This window comes from Aotus nancymaae, unplaced genomic scaffold (genome assembly GCF_030222135.1).
Source record: "Aotus nancymaae isolate 86718 unplaced genomic scaffold, 86718_ANA_hifiasm-v0.15.2.pri h1tg000002l, whole genome shotgun sequence".
NCBI lineage: Eukaryota > Metazoa > Chordata > Mammalia > Primates > Aotidae > Aotus > Aotus nancymaae.
The window spans coordinates 38,616,276-38,636,480 of record NW_026988413.1 but is presented as its reverse complement, the minus strand read 5'-3'; the positions used below and the strand labels follow the sequence as shown (position 1 = coordinate 38,636,480).

The following is a 20,205-nucleotide window of genomic DNA, read 5'->3' as shown; positions in this document are numbered from 1 at the left end:
AAAAATCTAACTACAGCAGGTTCAAGGGAGTATGGACAAAAAGGAATTGCAGTCAACTAGCAGGCAACTATTTTAAGGACTTTTGCTGCAATAGGGCAAAAGGAAATAATGTCACAACAGCTAAAGGGGAGGCAGGGTGGATGAGAGGAAAAACTTGATGACATCTGAATGTGTGAGAGGGACAGACCTGAATGCACAATGGCCAGCTGGACCTGAGCCTCAGACATGGATGGTTTGCCAGAGTGAGGGGAGAAAAAGTGAGCACATGGATTGATGTGCTAACGGGAGAGTCGGGAAGCTCTTTCTGATTGCTTCTATGCTCTCGATGAAACTAAAAGCAACTGAGAGGGGAGTAAAGCAAAGAGGTACTGAAGGCCTCAGAAGAGAGAAGAAAGTGTAAAAGAGTCTAGGAGAACACAGGTGAGTAAAAGCATTGAGAAATGCCATACAATTGCCAAGCAGCAAAAAGGACCACCAAGAGGATGTGGTGAATTTAAAGTGAGGGCAGTCAGCAAGGTTGGATGGGTTTTCTTCAGCCTTGTGCAAGCCTATTGGTATGGGCAAGAGGTAGCCAGAGAATTTAATTTCATAGGCACCAGGGTTTTGCCAGATGAAGACCAAGGGAATAGGGGCGTCTGCAAAGGAGGAATTGCAGCAATAGTTCATGGGGTTTAAGACGGGTAAAGAGATGTCCAAGCACAGAGGTTTGAGTAAATAAATGATACGCAGTGATTGAAAATCTCAAAGTTGAAGAATAGCTAGGGATATGTTCACTCACAATATATTAAGAATGCAAGCAGGCTGAACAAATTACTGTATAGAGCATGTTCCCATTTCTGAGAGCTCTGTATTATATGTGTTCATTAATGCAGAGAAAAACGGTTGCTTCTGAGTGATGGGAAAATTTCCTTTTGTGCCTTTGAAGATATTCAATGAAGAACATTTATTACACTAATAATTAGAAAAAATCTATAAATCGTATCTTAAATAGCACAACTATTAAAATGTCTTGCAGATTATGTCATTTAAAATTGTATCTACCTAAATTACACATTTCAAGCTGCCCCAAAATCTAGCAGGCACTACCAATGCTCATTAAGATGACACAGATTTTTATAAGCAAATACATTTGACTGGGCTGTGCTTCTCTATGGAGGGTTTTGCAGATTAAAACATTACCAAATGATATCCACAGCAAGGGCTGTGGTTCAGTCAGTACACATCAAGATGGTGTAACGAATGTAATCTGTCCTGGTAATTTAGGCATCCTTTCTGATTTACTCCTGCCTGTGTGGTTTCTGTTGTTAAATATTTTGAATATCATCCCTATTCATAGCTAATGGAAAAACAGCTGATGACAGAATATAGAGTAATAATAAGGTTTTGGTCCTTCAACCATGTGAAATACCGTATACTCAAGCAGGCTATAATTTATGAATACTAGAAAAACTAAAAACAGTTAAAATGCTTGATAAAAAATGAAGAATATAAAACTATTGTATAATGTGGTTACAACTATGTTATGGCAGTAGGTTTATGGGTTAAAAAGTCAGTAATTTAATAATCAAATGACACATGTTTGCATTAAGAAAAGGAAGTATAACTTTATGTTACATAAATAATTAGAAGTCTGTTACTAGTGAGAAAAATAACTCATGGAGGAGGACTAATCCCACAGGGATCCCACAATCATTGTTCACCTACCAAAAGAAAAAAAATACTTTAAAATATCACATAATGCTATTTATAGCATTAGGAAAAGGATTAATGAAGAAACATTTGAATTGCCTGTAAATTAAATTGTTATATTTTACAAAACTGATATAAACTCAATGCTCATAAATAATTATAAAAATATTAAAAGCTGCTCCATTATTATTACTAATCTTCATTCCTTAAATGTATCAAGATTTAAAAACTGGTTTCTTGAACATTGTGACTTTTCTTAAACCAACATTTATATAATTTAATGTCATCTTGTAACTAAAAGAAAAAAAAATACTCTCATGTCAAAGGGGTGGCTTAACTTATTATGAAGAAAAAATGGTAGTGAATGTTTACCAGAAGTTACACTTGGTTAGTTACAATGTAAAGACAGACTGACTTAGCGACAATTTGAGACTGTTAAGAGACACCACAGAAAGAACAATGCCCTGCAAAAATTGATATTCAAGGCCGGGCGCGGTGGCTCAAGCCTGTAATCCCAGCACTTTGGGAGGCCGAGGCGGGTGGATCACGAGGTCAAGAGATCGAGACCATCCTGGTCAACATGGTGAAACCCCGTCTCTACTAATACAAAAAATTAGCTGGGCACGGTGGCGCGTGCCTGTAATCCCAGCTACTCAGAAGGCTGAGGCAGGAGAATTGCCTGAACCCAGGAGGCGGAGGTTGCGGTGAGCCGAGATCGCGCCATTGCACTCCAGCCTGGGTATCAAGAGCGAAACTCCGTCTCAAAAAAAAAAAAAAAAAAATTGATATTCAATTCATCAACAAGAAGAAGAGCTAAATAACAAAATTTTAGATTACAGGGTTACCAACATGCTTCTAACATTTAAACCATTTCAGGGGCATCCAGGAAAAAAAAAAAACGCACAAACTGGTTTTCAAAGAAATTAAAAGTAGGACAATAAAGGGAGTTGGAAAGTCCAAAAACAAGAACGTAGAAAACTGGGCCGGGCATGGTAGCTCATGCCTGTTATCCCAGCACTTTAGAACGTTGAGGCCGGCAGATCACCTGAAGCCAGGAGTTCAAGACCAGCCTAGCCAACATGGTGAAACCCGTCTCTACTAAAAATACAAAAATTAGCTGAGCGTGGAGGGGCACACTTGTAATCCCAGCTACTTGGGAGGCTGAGGCAGGAAAATTGCTGGAACCAGGAGGCAGATGTTGTAGTGAGCTGAGATCGCGCCACTGCACTCCAATCAGGGCAACAGAGCAAGACTCTTTAAAAAAAAAAAAAAAAAAAAGGAGTGTTCTAAACTGAAATAAGTTGATTAGAAAAAATAATTCAACAAATTATTTCCGTATCATAGAAAAATATTGTTTACTGTCAACTACTAGTACTTTAAAGTATGTTCATAAATTTGTAACATAATTTGTGTTACAGTCATCATACATTCTGAGAAAGAGTGTTATAAGCTAAAATTATTTGACATCAACTCTCATTTTATTGTGGAAGCATTGATAAAACTGTTTTCCATGCTTTTGTTTCATGTTCAAATTTTTAGATACTGCTTTTCTAACCATATATATATTTATATACATAAATATATATATATAAAAGCCCAGTATGTGCATGTGTGTGTGTGTGTGTGTGTGGATATATATATATATATGTATTTATATATATATATATGTATATTTTTTTTGAGACAGAGTCTTGCTCTGTCACCAGGCTGGAGTGCAGTAGTGCAATCTCGGCTCACTGCAATCTACACCCCCTGGGATCAAGCAATTCTCCTGCCTCAGCCTCCTGAATAGCTGGGACTACAGGTGCGCATCACCACGCCCAGCTAATTTTTGTATTTTTAGTAGAGATGGGGTTTCACTGTGTTGGCCAAGATGGTCTCGATCTCTTGACATCATTATCCACCCACCTCAGTCTCCCAATGTGCTGAGATTACAGGTGTGAGCCACTGTGGCCGGCCTGCCTACACATATTTGAATATTTGTTCAGTCTGGAAAACATGTACATAACATGATTAAACAAGGAACATTAGCAAATGTTATGAGATCAAACTGGCAAATGATCTGAAGGTCACACAGCCCATCTGCTTCTTGAGATGATCTGCTGAAGATCCAGTTCACAGCAGACCACCCTGCCGTGGTGCCCATCCCTCTCTAAATCCAACTGTCTTGTCCACGCCTCACCACCCCACCCCATCACCTCCACCCCAGCTACTCGCCCAAGCATCCTGCCTCTCACTTATGTCAATGAATTTTATGCAAAAGCACCCATTTATACCCAGCCATTACAGTTTTAGGTTGATATTGTTGAAAACATGACCACATTACCCAATACCTCCAATTTGAAGAGGCAGAGAAGAAATTTTAGAGCCCAGTATCAGGAAACATTTGCCTTCCCTGAGGAAGTAATTGCTACAGCTTTTTTCTACCTTATTAACAACAACAAATCATATGTAACTCAACCTGCTCCTATTTTATTTTCCCTTTTAGTTTATTCAGGAAACTTAGGACTCTAATCATTTGCTCCACCCCAAGAGCTCAGCTTCTATTTTACGTACTGGGACTCAAGTAAGATTTCACTTGAATAAGAGGTCTTATTATTAAAAGGTTTTTAAAGTCATTGTTCTAGTCCTAATTTTTATATACTTAGATTTTCCCATTTTGCTGTTTTTATTCCTGTAAACCACTTTAATTCCTATGCGGAACAATTAGAAGTATAAGTGAATAACATAATTATATTTTATTCAGTCTATTGCATACAGTTCTTATTGTCTTAGTAATTCATGTTTTATTTTTAATCCAACAATTCAAGAAAGCTCCTTTAGTGCTATTTCCACAGGCTTCCTTAAGAAAGTATCCAGGCTGAGTCACTTTGAGGCACTTGCTGATGGCTTATGAAAAAGCTGTCCTGAGAAGAGCCACTGCCTCTCTTTATTGCATCCAGCAGATGAGAAAAAGAAAAACGCTAGACCAATTTGCTGGCCATCATGCTTAGTGAGCAGAAAGCCTTTCCAGCCCTGACACCTAATCAGCATCAGCGATTTCACCGTGCACCCTGATGTTACACAAATACATCAGCTTTATGAGTGACTGTCCAGATCAGCGGGTTCTCAAACTTCAGCATGCATCAGAATCACCCAGAGGACTTGCGGAAACACTGAATGGAACACTTTGCTTTATCCCCAGAGTTTCTGAGTTAGTGGATCTAGGGTAAGGGCTCTAAGAATTTGCATTTTTAATGAGATGAAGCTGATCCTGCTGGTCTGGAAACCACACTTGGAGAACAAAAGGCTCAGATTATTCCATTTTCCTTTTTGATAATCTTCAGGGACTCTTCTCTGCCTATCAGGTTAAGGACATGGATGCTTCAGCTTGGCATTCAAAACCTCCTGGATAGAGTCCATCCTAACTCCTACTCCATCAGTCCACACCCCTGTGCCTTCATTCATTACCTCCTCACTCTGCCCAGAGCAAACACAGATCCTGTGCTCTGGCTCTTTCTGATCAGAATATACTTCTCCCTGTTCTATTCATTAAGGTACTTATTCTTCAAAAGACTGCAGGAATGCCACCTCTTCCCAGAAGCCATCCATAATTCATCTTCATTAGAACTCTTTTGTCTGGGCTTTACTAAACACATACACAAGCCAGCCCTGCATTATCATTAGTAGCTATCACCTAGCTCTCTTCCACGAGATTATATAGAAGAATAGTTAAGAAGATGCATTTGGAGTTAGAAAGACCTGGCTTCAAACTTAGGCTCGGCACTTAGCTGTGTGATACAGAACACCTTCTTTAACCATGAGCCTTAAAGTGAGATAACAACAGTACCTACTTCCAGGGGTATTCATGAAGGTTAAATGACATAATCCACATGAAATACTAAATAGCATACCTAGCAGTTAAGGCTCAGCAAACAAGGGCAACTATTTCCTGGAGGTTTTAGAACATCCTCCAATTTTTCAACATTTCTCGTGTGTCAGGTTTATGTCTCTTCACCTTGAATCTAAGCTCTGTGACTGCTTGATTAATAGAATATACAATAGCCTTCCTGTATCTATAGGGAATACGTGCTAAGACACTAAGTGCATGCTTGAAACCACAGATAGTACCAAACCCTATATATATATAGATTGGTTCAAGGCTGCAGTGTGCTACGGTCATGCCATTGCACTCCAGCCTGGTTGACAGAGACGTCTTCTTAAAACAAAACAAACAAACAAACCACCTCTATAAAGTCATCTGTCAACAAGGCTGGAATGCAATGGCATGACCTTGTTTTGTTTTAAGAAGTTTGTTACAGCCATACTGCTTTGTAACTTCAAGTAACCAAAGAATGACAGATAAATAAGAGAGACTAATATTCACTCTGAAAAGCAAGAAATTCATGAGGTCACCATCTGCATATAAGGAGAGATCAAAAGGAGACCCGGCAAAGCAGCTGCACAAAATGAAACAACTTTGGGGGAGTTACACAAAATCCAGGGAAACCTAAGTAGGTGGAGACCAAACGAGAAACATGGTTATTTTTATTTTATTCGATATATTATAAATATTTTGCAAAGTTTTTGTATTCTTACCTTGGCCCTATTTTTACACAGCCCTCCATCCACAGTGGGTCTCAGAAAAATACCCCATCAGTCATGGTACATAATCTTAGCGTAGATTAAAAGCCCGGTACTTTTCCATTATTGCACTTATCATACATGGAACCTGTAAATTATGGTTAGTGTTCTACACCAGACAAAACATTTTAGAAGTACCAGGACTGTCTAGTATACACTCTCTTCCCAGTGCCCAGTGCAACACCTGACATAAATATACACCGAGAAAATACTTGCTAGGTGAATGTTGAACAGCTAGCACTAAAAAGGCCGCTGGAAGAACTAGAATAAATGCCTGAATTAATTGAGCATAAATTTACATGGAGCATAAATACAATGTCCTTAAAAAACAAAGTTTCTACCTTAACACTGAAATTGCATTAGGAACAACGATTTGCTGTCACCAGTTAGAAAACAATGTACTCTTAAGCTTGGTGTGGTGGTATACACCTGTAGTCCCATTACTTGGGAGGCTGAGGTAAGAGGATCTCTTGAGCCCAGGAGTTTGATTACAGGTTGAGCAACATAGCAAGACCCTGTCTCTATTTAAGACAAAAAGAAAATAAAATCGAGAAAGAAAAGGAAGAGAGGAAATAAAGGAAAATAATGCACTCATGCTGGAGGAGATAATTTTATTCCCAATCTCCTCCATCTATTCAAGTCCTGTTAATACCCAACCCCATCACACACACAACAAATTACTCACATTTAGAGCCATTACCCAGAAATTCAGAGCTTCATAGAACCATACTTTAATTAACGTCAACTGTAATTGCTTCCTCAGATTCTTTCTTTCCCTTTTACTGTCAATCTATTTCCAAAAGTGGTTAACATAATCTCCCTTAAACAGCATTTTTATCACATCAGTTTCCTACCTCAGAGCCTACAGTGAATCTCAACTGTCAACTGTCTGAAATCTAAACTCATTAAGAGTTTAACATACTCTCAATATCTATTAAGAGTTTCTAAAGCTCTTCCATTAGTTGTTCTACCTACAGTCCACCAAACCAAACTTAACAACTTGTTACTATTCCCAGACAGGCACAAAAATGTATGGAATCTCTGATGTAGCCAAGCAAACATGATGAAAGGTTGCTTCTCAGTTACACTAGTGAAGTCTCTATTTTATCCAGAAGAAGGAAGCCCAATACACTTTTGAGACTTTTTATGAAAAATGTATTCCCAGTCACTCATGGAAAGAGACTCATCAATAGAAAATCATCAACTCCACTGGGCGAGGTGGCTCATGCCTGTAATCCGAGGTGGGTGGATCACCTGATGTCAGGAGTTTAAGACCAGCCTGCCCAATATGGTGAAATTCCGTCTCTACTAAAAATACGAAAAATTAGCCAGGTATGGCGGTGAGCACCTGTAATCCCAGCTATTTGGGAGGCTGAGACAGAAGAATTGCTTGAACCCAGGAGGTAGAGGTTACAGTAAGCTGAGATCACTCCACTGCACTCCAGCCTGGGCGACAAGAGCAAAACTCCATCTCTTAAAAAAAAAAAAAAAAAAAAGAATCAACTATAAATACTTGTAGGGATTACTTAAAAGTTTGTCTTAAAAAAAATCTAAAACTGGATTCTGTTGATTCAGGCTTCGTGAAAGGAAACCTGAACTTTCTAACAAGGCCAATGGCACAGCCACATTTTAATATACCAATTATGCAAAATACTGAACTCTTCCTCTTAGTGCCTCTATCATGACCCTGGCTTACATAATCTAACTTCGAAAATTCACTTTAACTTTTATCAATTAGAAAAAACAAATCAAAGAATTACATAACATTAAGGAAATCTATACAATAGCCTTTCATGGAAACCAAACCAAATTTCTATTTAAAGACTCAATTTACTACCTGATGATGTTTTGGAGACACAAAACCAAAAAAAAAAAAAAAGATCAAATATGATAAACTAAAATAGATTTACAAATTTAAAAACAAAATGCAACTATAAGAGACAGACTTAATGACTGAAATATGCAAAGATGGTCAGGATGGAAAGAGCAGTTCCTTAATAACTGTGTCCTTGTAAACTTCAGAAATCTCCATCACGTCCCTAAACTCAGGTCATGCAGCATTCTCACATGCACCAGCATGTTCTCTCTCATCCAGAGGATGCAGAATTATATCCTAATTACAGAAAAGTACAAGCTTTTGGTATGATAATAAGGAGGACACATTAAAAATCAATGATGTTATTCTACATTATCATACTTGCCATTCAATAGGATCTTAGAAGTCTTCAAGGATTTACTTCTGTTTATAATTACCTGTGCTCAATTGCAAAGGAACAGCAAATGAATGATTAAACATAGAAGACTAACAATTTCTTTGTAGCTTCAACTTCTGTGTAGCTTTTGAAATTTACAATTGATTACAGGTGTGTAGAAATGATCTCAGACTTCGTAGCAATTAAAGTAAAATAAAGAATCCATAAATGACAATTTTCAGCTCCAGGAAAATGCTTAGTTTCATTAATGTTGCCTTTGGGGCAGAGACATGGTGAGAGCTAAGGTTAGGAGTCAGACAGAAAATGGCATATATCCTATTAGCTTTACTTTCTCTGTTCCTAAAGTGGAGGTACCACCACTGATCTCAAAAAATTTCATAAAGATAAGAAATAATGCCTATGAAATGCCTGACACATAACCAAAACCTAACAACATTAAGCCCCATTCTATCTCCATCCCCTGCTCAAATTCTAGCTTGTTGTAAACGGCAATTAACCTTAGGATTCCTGCAAAGCATGCGCCAAATGGAATTACCCTTTTCTTGATTTTGGTTTGGTTACTGCTCACCATCATGGGACAGATGGAGGTAAAGAAAAGAAATTGTTTTAGTTTAAAATGATAAAAACCACCCTTTTCTTTTTTTTTCATTTTTAGTTTACTTTTAAATGGTTGTGAATGGAGGTGGTTGCAAACAATTATTTATACAAAGTTGAAAATAATGTCACACAAAATTTAAAAATTTATTTAATAAAGAATAAGCTGCACACTGAATATAAGCACACTGCTTATATTATAATCAAAACATATAATTAATCATAAATGTGGCAAAAGAAATTTCTGCAAAAACCCATGACTTGTAGCTTAGCCACCAAGTGTCAGGATGAGGTGGCTAAAATGTAATCAGAATGCCTCAGAGGAACACCTTGTATTTTCAGAATACATGGAATTCTAAAAAAGAACTGTTAATTGGACTGACAGTCCCCACAATTGTGATCATCTTTGAAGTGTACAAAAATATATTCCCGGTTTCATCTTATTTGTAACCTTGATTCTATCCTGTGCCAGAACAGATCAAATGGTATGTGGGATTGAGCTGGGGAAAGCTTCATCTTTAATTTGTTCTCCTTACAGATATCTTGATAACTTATTAATAATAATCGGCAGGCAAATGCTACACAGTTATTTCAGTTGCTTATTAAATTGTCCAGAAATAGTGATCATAAACATTTTGCTTTCATCACCTCATCACCATCTTTTTCTAATATATGCAAAAGCAATGTTTTGCATGGTATTCATCTATTTTTTGTTATTAATGGGAAATGTTTATCAGAGAAAAAAATTTACCAGAAAAATCAGTTTCTCATTTCAGTGTTTGTCCTACTGGAACAAATACAATGCTATTTAAAAATCATCAGCTACTTGTTCTTTCTGCAAACTGATTTGCTTGCAGAAACAACACAAAATCTGGTCAACACCCTTCTTCCTTTCTCTAGCATGGCACAAAAGCGTTATCTCAACAGACAGGAAAGGAAACTAAAATTAATTTATGTTTTCATAAATTTAGCTCTGCTCAGCAAATTCATTCATTAATTATAATGAACAGCACAAAAAGGGTATGTTTTGGTCAATCAAATGCCTGCATTCACAGGAGAATTTTGAAATACAAGAGACTGCATGTTTTACTTAGCTGAAACCAATAAAAAAACAGATTGTTATTCTTTTATCAGGATTTAGCAGATGTGTCATATGAGGAAAACATTCACAATACTCTGTAGCATACTCTGTAGCTGTTTTTAAAACTAGAGTGGAACCATTATTCTACTTAAAGTGATTGCCTTTGTTCTATGTCAAGACTCTAGCACTGAGCCATACAACCATAAAGGCTTTTTAATTTGGAAAATAAGGCATTTAATTTCTGCAGAAGAAACTGTAATTCAATTTTAAATAGTAAAATATGTAATGCATTTTGAAACGGTCCTGAAATTTGTTATATTTGTTAAAATGGGCATTTTCAGATTATTTTTAGCTTGAAGGGAAGTATCCCTTGCAAGAAAAATCACTGTATCATAATGCAATGTATATGAATAGTGTTTTTACATTTATTTTAGCAAAAATACAATTTTTTTTTTTAAAGACAGAGTCTTGCTCTGTCACCCAGGCTAGAGTACAGTGGCTTGATCCTGGCTCACTGCAAACTCTGCCTCCCAAGTTCAGGCAATTTTCCTGCCTGGGCCTCTCAAGTAGCTGGGATTACAGGTGTGTGCCACCACACCTAATTTTTGTACTTTCAGTAGAGACGGGGTTTCACTATGTTGTCCAGAGAGTTTCAAACTCCTGACCTCAAGTGATCTGCCTGCCTCAGCCTCCCAAAGTGCTGGGATTGCAGGCATGAGCCACAGCACCCAGCCTGAGATACATCTTATAATCACTGGCAAAGTAAATCTGCCTGTCCCAAAGCAAGAGCTCACTGTTGCACGTGGGAGGGCTCAGTTCTACAGAGAGGATGGGTGTCAACCAGCTGTCGCCTCAGGTGGACTATCTGCATTAATAGCCATAAACAGAGGGACTTCTTCCCAAATTTGCAGCCTGCCACCATGCCTGGCTAATTTTTGTATTTTTAGTAGAGATGGAGTTTCACCACATTGGCCGGGCTGGTCTTGAACTCCTGACCTCAAGTGATCTGCCCACCTCGGCCTTCCAAAGTGTTGGGATTATAGGCGTGAGCCATCACACCTGGCCAATTTTAGCAAAAACAGTTTTAAGAATAATTCTTCCTTGACCAGTATTACCTCCTTAAAGCAGCATTTCCCAAGGGGTGGCAAGGAGAAACCTTCTTGTCACGACTGAAGAGTTGCTACTGGCATCTAGTGGGTAGAGACCAAGGATGCTGCTAAATGTCCTACCAGGTACAGGACAGCTCCCCGCAAACAGCAAAAAATAACTGGTCCCAAATATCAACAGTGCTCAGGTTGAGAAAACCTGCTTTAAAGCAAAATTACTAAAAAGCTTTAAAATTTTTTTTGAATTTTGAACCCAATGAACAGGTCAAGCTTTTGAAAAGGAAGATCATTCTAGGTAAACTCAACGTACTGAGTCGCAGTCTGAGAAAAGTAAAACTTAGGCCTAAATGACACTACACAGAACAATTTTAAATACATAAAGTCAAGAAATAGAATTTTCTAAACAGATACAATTTTGGCATAACATATCTTCACTTATATGTACTTCAAACTTTATTTTTATGCCTGCTACATAGTAGGTACTCACCAGACACTTACTGAGGAAGGAAGGAAGGAAATTTCTATCTTCCTATATCTTAGCCCAGGATATTTTGAAAAATAATATTGAAATCAAGATAGGACCCCTCCCTCTTGGACTTCAGCAGGTTGTTAAAGTTCTCCAAAGTCCTCCCTTCTTCCATAGTACTGCAGTGTAGCCAGCCAGCCAGCCAGCCAGGGCCATTTTCCAGGCTCCTATGCAACTAGGAAAAGTTGCATGTCTATGAAAGGTCTCACGGATACACCTGTGTGCACTCTGCAGCAGAAAGCCCATGCTTAGAGAAGTGCTTGCCCTTCATTTCCCCTCTTTCCCCCTTACCATGTATTGGGATGTGGAGCAGGCATCGATCCTGTTTCAAGTATGCTGATGAAGCTAACTCCCTAAGAGTAGTAGTAAAACAAAAATAACCTGGGTTGTTGAATGACCGCTTGGCATGGAGCTGCCTCTCCAGCTGGAATTACTCACCTCCAGATTTGTTACGTGAGAGAAATGAACTTATTTAATCTGTCGTACGTTGAGTCTCTTTGTTACAGTCACTTGCACAAAGCAATTCTAGAACTGATAATCCCCTATGTTACTGGGGTTATAAATGCATTCTATCTGAAGAAATGTTAAACTGGCTAAATTTAAAAAATTTCAATGCAAGTAATATTTGAGAGTCTAGATTATATACTCTATACATGAAGGTTAGGAGGAAGAATTGCCATGGATTTAATATGGTCAATCTCATTTACCCAATCTAAAGGAAAAAGGCACAGAAGAAATCTGAAGATAACTGCCAAATAAATTCATTGTTTAAATGATATAATATTTATGTAAACTCAGCTAGCAGGCTGGGCCCTGTAAAATGTAGGTTTAATCATGTAATTTTGACTTTTAAAATTTTGTAATCATAGCATCTTCATCATCTTGACTGTGTCTCTAAGATACTGTAAGAATACCAGTAACAAGAGAAAAAAAAGACAAAAAACAAAAACAAAAAGCTAGAAGACTCCAAAAAGTAAACAATTAACCTTGAATCACTAATTTCTGTATAAATTGTATACTCAGATTTTGAATAGCCAATTAAATTTAATTCAAAAGCTTCTGTGCCTGTCCTGGTGTTCAGAAAATGCAGCTGCTTCTCTTTGGGCATATTCCTTATTAAACTACAAAGTATTTTTCTCTGGACTTTATTGGAATGTATCTATCTATTCAAAGATTTACTCCTACTCTATGTGAATATGGAGGAATTTTTGAAAACCTAAATACTTCCCATGGGAATCAATTAAAATATATTTCAGTTAAGCAGCTTTATGCAATTCAGATTTTTTCAATATTGCTCTTTTTAAAATTAAATGGCCAGGCACTGTGACTCATGCCTGTAATCCCAGCACTTTGGGAGGCTGAGGCAAGTGGATCACCTGAGGTCAGGAGTTCAAGACCAGCCTGGCCAACTTTGTGAAACTCCGACGCTGCCAAAAATATGAAAATTAGCCGGGTGTGGTGGTGCATGCCTATAATGTCAGCTACTTTGGAGGCTGAGTCAGGAGAATCACTTGAAACTGGGAGGCGGAGGTTGCAGTGAGCCAAGATCGCACCACTGCACTCCAGCCTGGGTGACAGAGCAAGACTCCATCTCAAAAATAAATAAATAAACAAATAAATAGAAATTAATGTCTTCCATACTATCATGGACTTTTTATACTGGGAAGTATCTATACCTTAAATATATGAAAATAACAAAGGTACCATGATATATATTGCAATCTCTTAACATCCTCCCCATCCCAAATTATATTTCTGGATTGTTCTGAAAAGTCCATTGCCATTAATCCAATGATATATGCAATTTTTAATAACTTGAAATCAAAGCATCAACATAGCATGATTTAAAAAGTAAAATAGCTTCATCTGAAATATATGTTTAAAGATTTTTAAATTCTAAAGAATTTGAAGGTCTCACAACAAAATCATTTCTAAATTTAATAAAGTTCAGTGTACAAATTAGATATCTTTACAATTTATATATTAAGTTCAAAATTATTTACTATTTTAGTGGAATATTAATTTTGGCTGAAAGAAACACAAGATGAACTTCATTCCCAGTTGAATAGCAGCACACTGATTACCCATGGAGGAGATTTTGATTCTTGATTTAGGAATAAATTGATCTCATAATGTAAAACAAAATTAAAATGACAGTTTCAAAATCTCTCTCCTTCCCAATTTCTTTCTGGGGCATTAGTCACTCAGTTACATTTTACCACTATAGGAAAAGGCAAACAGATGACACACTTGGAGCAATGAATGTCCCAGGGAACACTCAATCGGTAAATCACTGCAGTGAGTCCATGATGGCTACCACATGTATGTGAAAATGATGTTACCTGCTGTAAAAAACAATCATCTAAATAAAGAAATCACAATTCTTAATTTTAAACCAAGAAGCTTTAAGAATCTCCATATACACCGAGTTCCATATGGGAGGCTGTGTGAAAATGAACTGGACGCGGCAAGGTGTGGTGGCTCACGCCTGTAATATCAGCATTTTGGGAGGCCAAGGTGGGTGGATCACAATGTCAGCAGTTCAAGATCAGCCTGGCCAACATGGTAAAACCCTGTCTCTACTAAAAATACAAAAATTAGCTGGGTGTGGTGGTGTGCACCTGTAATCCCGGCTACTTAGGAGGCTGAAGCAGAACAATCACCTGAAGCTGGGAGGCAGACATTGCAGTGAGCCAAGATAACACCACTGTACTCCAGCCTTGGCAACAGAGCAAAAAAAAAAAGCAAAGAAAAAGAAAATGAACTGGAAGCTCTTATGCATGCCATATCTGTGACCTTAGATAAGTCAGAAATCTCCAGGCTTTTTTGTTTGTTTGATTTTTTTCTATAAACAAAGGAGACTGATCTTGGCCAATGGTTCTCCACAGGAGCAGTACCTTAGGATCTGTTTTAGAAACAGACAAGAGCATTTTTGGTTTTCACAGTGATTGGCACTTAGGGAGGCAGGGCAAAAATGTGGTTCCCTGCCACATATCCAGGAACTGTGCCATGTTCCCTACCACTTTCAAATGTCTCTCTGTTCATTCCTTTCATTGGAACCCTCTGTATGACCAGTCTGGAGAGTAACTCCTTTTTACTTATTAAACAAGTCATTTTAATGTTTTTTTTTTTTTTTTGAGATGGAGTTTCGCTCTTGTTACCCAGGCTGGAGTGCAATGGCGCGATCTCGGCTCACCGCAACCTCCGCCTCCTGGGTTCAGGCAATTCTCCTGCCTCAGCCTCCTGAGTAGCTGGGATTACAGGCACGTGCCACTATGCCCAGCTAATTTTTTGTATTTTTAGTAGAGAAGGGGTTTCACCATGTTGACCAGGATGGTCTTGATCTCTTGACCTCGTGATCCACCCGCCTCGGCCTCCCAAAGTGCTGGGATTACAGGCGTGAGCCACCGCGCCAGGCCCTTAATGTTTTAACAAACTGAATTTTCTAGGGATTCAACTCCTGTGCACATGTGTACTTTGTTTGGAACTCTAGTAAGAGTCATTCACCATTTCAGAAAAATCAATTCACCCTCCACAAATCTGCTGACTCAAAGTAAACAACATTAGCAGGATGGAATCAGGATTCTTTTGCAACTATTGTATTCATGTCAATACCATGAAGAGGTTCAAATAGCCATGTGCTTTACCACATCTGACAGTACAGTCATGTCTGAGCATTTATATATTGAGTATATCATATTTTAAATATTTTCCTGTTATCTTTGTATTGGTTTTGTAATTTTTAACAGAACCTACTTATACGTGCAATTGTCCATAAATTTCATTGCAGGATAGTAAAAAGGTAATAAAATATTTTATGAAAAGGAGACACTAGATCTGATAGGGATGCAAAAGGCTGACCTACAATATAATCTAAGGCTCTCTGTAATTCTAACATTCTTGACTCTACGAAAAATGTTCATTTGGCAAGTGCTGATTATTAGCAAGCCTTTACCTCTACTCTTACATTTCAAAGTACTGCAATTAAATTAAAAAGCGAAATACATGTGGTTGCTAAGGTGATACATGAAAACACAGACTTCACTAAATGTTCAAACATCGATGTGAGCGGGGGGCGGGGGGGAATTTCCTAGTTCTGATGCCTTTCACAGCTTAACATAGAAGGACAAAAAAAATACCTAAGGCACAGCTGGAGCCCTTCAGTCTGGCCACAGGAGGCTACACTACTGGCCTCAGGAGCTGACTGTGCCCTTGTTCTGTCCTTGGGCTAAGGGTCACATATGTTAGTTATATGCTGCCTCAGCATTTCTCCCAAACAATTTATTCAGAAAAATATACATTTGCAAGCAATATAGATGTTCTAAATGTGAAACAGGAGGAACACAACCAAACTGCAAATGTCTACTTAGCAGAACTTTAATTTCACTCAAAATGCGACACCTTCAACTCAATACTGGCTTGCCGACAGCGTTGAAGTGCCACTTTTCTGTGGCAGTTTGTTCCTGTAATCAAATTGAGGGCTAATCATCACATCTACTATGCCAACTTCGGGTTTATGAAAATACATTGAAGACATGACTTCAGGAACTATCTGTTCTTCTCACACAACCGGGTTCTCCCCATATCCACCTTCTCCATTATTATGTCTGACCATCCAGCACCACCACCTCCCTCCTCTACCATATAAGCTCCTGTCACAGGCAACACTTTGTTAACATTCCACAGATTTTCATATGTACATTAAAATAAACTTCCTAAGACAAGGTTTGAGGAAATAATTCCCTGATGAAATAAGAAAAACCCATACTTAATAAATATATCCTTGACCAAATGACCGAGAGCCAAAAAATAACTAATCACATACAAAGGATTAAATAGAAAAGAGGGAAAAATAAAAATACAAACAAGCACCAAATTATGTTTGATCTACACACCAAAACAAATGCAAGATCTAGAATATTCAATTGGAAAACTGCACCAAGAAAGTCTAATTGCCATTGTTTTTTCAAAAAGAAAATTTTATTGAGACATTTAAGTAATATATTCTTTGTAAGCTATTACAGAAATATTTCAAAATTACTGGAAGATCAGAAAAAATTAACACTATTTGAAGGTAGGGACATATAAACATTAACTTTTTAACTCATAGTTTCTAAAAAATGATTATAATTTTTTACAGGGAAAAAAGTATCCACTACCAGCAATATTTTTTATAAATCTCAACTTTTCCTAACTGCCCTCACAAACATGTAGGATCCCAAATTACCCATTTTCTGAAAACACATGTTTCTAACCAATTAAACATGTGAAACATGAAAGGATTTTTGAACGAGTATAGCTGACTTCTCAAGTTTCCCGTATTGAACAGTTTACTCTCAGCCTCTACCATCTCAACGACCATCTGACTTCAGTGTTTGTTTGGGCTTATAAAGGTTATGGGTTAGAGTTTGGGGTGAAGAACACGTTTTGACCTGATGTAACATTTTAAATCTATTTTATTCAAACACTAAGAGAAAGACGGTTTGCCAATGGCTCTTTGAAAAAAGCAAATGACCCAGCACGGAGACCCAGTCCCGTGTTGTTCTTACCCGCAGGGCCTCGATGACAAGGTCTCTGGCCTCCAGCTCCCCTTCCATCACGCTGAGGAGCATTCGCAGCTCGGATTTACTGAGAGTATCCACATCAAACTCTTTTTTCTGTAACACACAAAAAACAAGACAATGAAAAATCTTTTCCTAAGGAAGACACACACATTCTAAGGGTATACAATGGATCATTTTTATTCTAGTGGCTCAGCAGATCCAAGAGGAATGGGGTACTATTTGCAGCAGACAATCTATGCCTTGACCTTCTAGGAGGAGAGGTAAAAACGATAATGCCAGTCTCTCCACTCTCCCCTCCAAAGAGCTACAGTTCCCCAGTCTGCCTACACACCCAGATTCAAAATCTCTACAAATTACACAGCACAAACTTAAAGTCCCTGGAGTCTGGAGCAAAATAGCTCTGGTATATCTTAGGGGAGTGGGGGAGTTTCAAGGGTAGCAAAGAAAGCATGGATGTATTCCTAGAAGGCCCCCAACATAAAGGCTCCGGGGAGGTTATTACAAATTCCAGAACATCCAATAATAATAGGTCATGTTTATATACTCTGCAGCAGAGGCCACCAGCTGGCAGCCAAATCTGGCCCACAGATGTGTGTTACTTGGGCCACAAAGTGGGTTTGTCGTCGTTGCTGTTTTTTATTTAGCCAACATTTAAAAAATCTGAAGATGTCACCAAAAAATCCAGATCCCTGGCTTGTCTTCAAATGTCAGATGACTAGGTAACCCCAGATTCACATTTCCTCAGGGTGATAATCCACAGAGCCAGGAAGTAGTTGCCCCTCAAGAAGGAACACATTCCTCATGTTGCCAACCCTCCCCCACCAACACATACCTACATACACACACACACACACACAGTACAGGCACACACACTTTTAAGAAGCCAGGACTGCCACCCATATGTGGTCATCTGGGCTGCCACAGTCAGGTGAGTTTGGAACCTCTGCTATTTGGTTATCAAAGTGCCTTCTTATGAATGCCTCTGTAGCTTCTTGGCAGGCCTGGGAGGGAGCTGAGGCTGGAATAAGTGAGCCTTCCAGGGACCCAGCTACAACATGAAGTCAGCACCAGGGTCCTAGGTATGGGGGCTGGGGAGGGGAGGCGGTTATAATTTCTCACACAAGGTTCTCCCAGCCCTTGTCTTCTCTTGTACATTTCTTCCCTGAGTGACTGCAGCCAACCTCTCAAGGCTTTAAATCCCATTGATATACCACTGACTCTTGATTCTTTTGTCTTCTGCTCCAATCTCCTTTCTCATAGGAACTTTTACAAGTAGGTCCTCTGGCATTCGTTTTAGAGATAAAGCTGAGAGATCATCATTGGTAAGTTCACAGTCAGCCTGTGCTCCTTCCACCAGGCACACTCTGTTCCTCCCTACGGTAGACAGACTCATTTGACAAGCCCAGTCACCATCATAGTGGAGGGGAACGCAACATTCATTCCCAAATCTCTCTGTACACTTGCCCTTAGAATTGCTCAAAATGTGCCAGAACATTACTTCACATTTGCATAGCACCCAATGACTTCCAAAGTATTCTCAAAGAATCAACTCTAATTTACACCATATTGTCATCTCCATTTTTAAAATTGAAACTCAGAAAAGTCAGCTAATGTATCCAGATTGTGCAACCAGTAAACAGTAAAACCAGGATGTATGACCAAATGCCATGACTTATCTTCACACTTTACCAGCATGGCACCAACATTCTAGAATAAGCTCTTTGAGATTAGATAAAAAAGGTATCATCCTATCAATCAGCCAACATGAACACCAGGCTATTTCTGTGAAGACACAAAAGTATACATAGCAAAGACAATAAATTACTTCAAAGGCTTTCAAACAGGCATGACCAGAATGGTCACATTTAAGTTTCAAAAGAAGCTTCTGGAAAGAGATATGATGACACGAAGGGGAAAGAGACCAGAGCTAGGGTGTTCTCTCAAGAAAGATTTTAAAAAGACTCTCTCTTAAAATCATTTCTTTTTGCATATACACTAGACAGAGAAGTTATTTGGGAAGGCAAAGACTGAGGATAAAGAGAAAAGGAAAACCTATGCATAAATCATGTGTAGTCCTCAGGGATGCCTGCTACAAAGATTTCTTAGAGATGCTTCCTACGAATAGTAAAATCCAATATACCACGTCTCAATTTCTGCTCCCACTACACAGTAGTGTCCATAAAGTCTTATAAGCCAATTGTTCTCAAACTTTGGCATGCATAAGAATCACCTGAAGACCTTGTGAAAAAACAAGCCACAGGGCTCCACCTCTGGAAATTGTAATTCAGTGAGTCTGAGGTGCAGCTGTGAATCTGCCCTTCTAAAAAGCTCCTGCTGATGTTGCTGGTCCAAAGATTACACTCTGAGGAGCATTTCTTTAACTTATGTCATTCTCTGTTTTCTCATCTGTATAATGGAAATCCTAACATCTACCCTGCATTCTTCTGAGGATTAAACAAGAACATATCAATGAAGTAAGTGGCAAAAGAAGGCAGGCGATTGTTATTATTAACCCAGATGTTTCATGTAGAGAGGAGTGGGGTATTGGCCAGGAGCCTATTTCTTTGAAGATCTACCAGCCCAAGTCCAATAAACTCAGTTTATTGACTATGATGAAAGACAGGCTCTTTTATCCTGTTTTTTCCCACTGAGATGGGAGAGTAAGCTGCAATTCTTGTGTGCTTTAGAGGGTAATGTTTTATTAATGATGCTGCTGGTTGCTCTAAAGATTTTAATTAATTGTATATTTTATTGTCCTGTTTCTCCAAAGCTTTATAAGCAAAGTGCTCCATTTTAAAAACTAATAAAT

The 20,205-nt window shown here is 38.4% G+C and overlaps 1 protein-coding gene across 9 annotated transcripts in view; it reads right to left on the bottom strand.

Moving 5' to 3' along the window:
- The window catches only part of CTTNBP2 (cortactin binding protein 2), a 165,931-nt gene that overhangs the window by 137,079 nt on the left and 8,647 nt on the right, over positions 1–20,205 (bottom strand). For all 9 annotated transcript variants that reach the window (XM_012476405.2, XM_064374111.1, XM_012476406.2 and 6 more), the window contains exon 2: positions 17,382–17,489. In XM_012476405.2, coding sequence (XP_012331828.2) covers positions 17,382–17,489 — 108 coding nt within the window. The remainder of the gene's footprint in view (positions 1–17,381; positions 17,490–20,205) is intronic.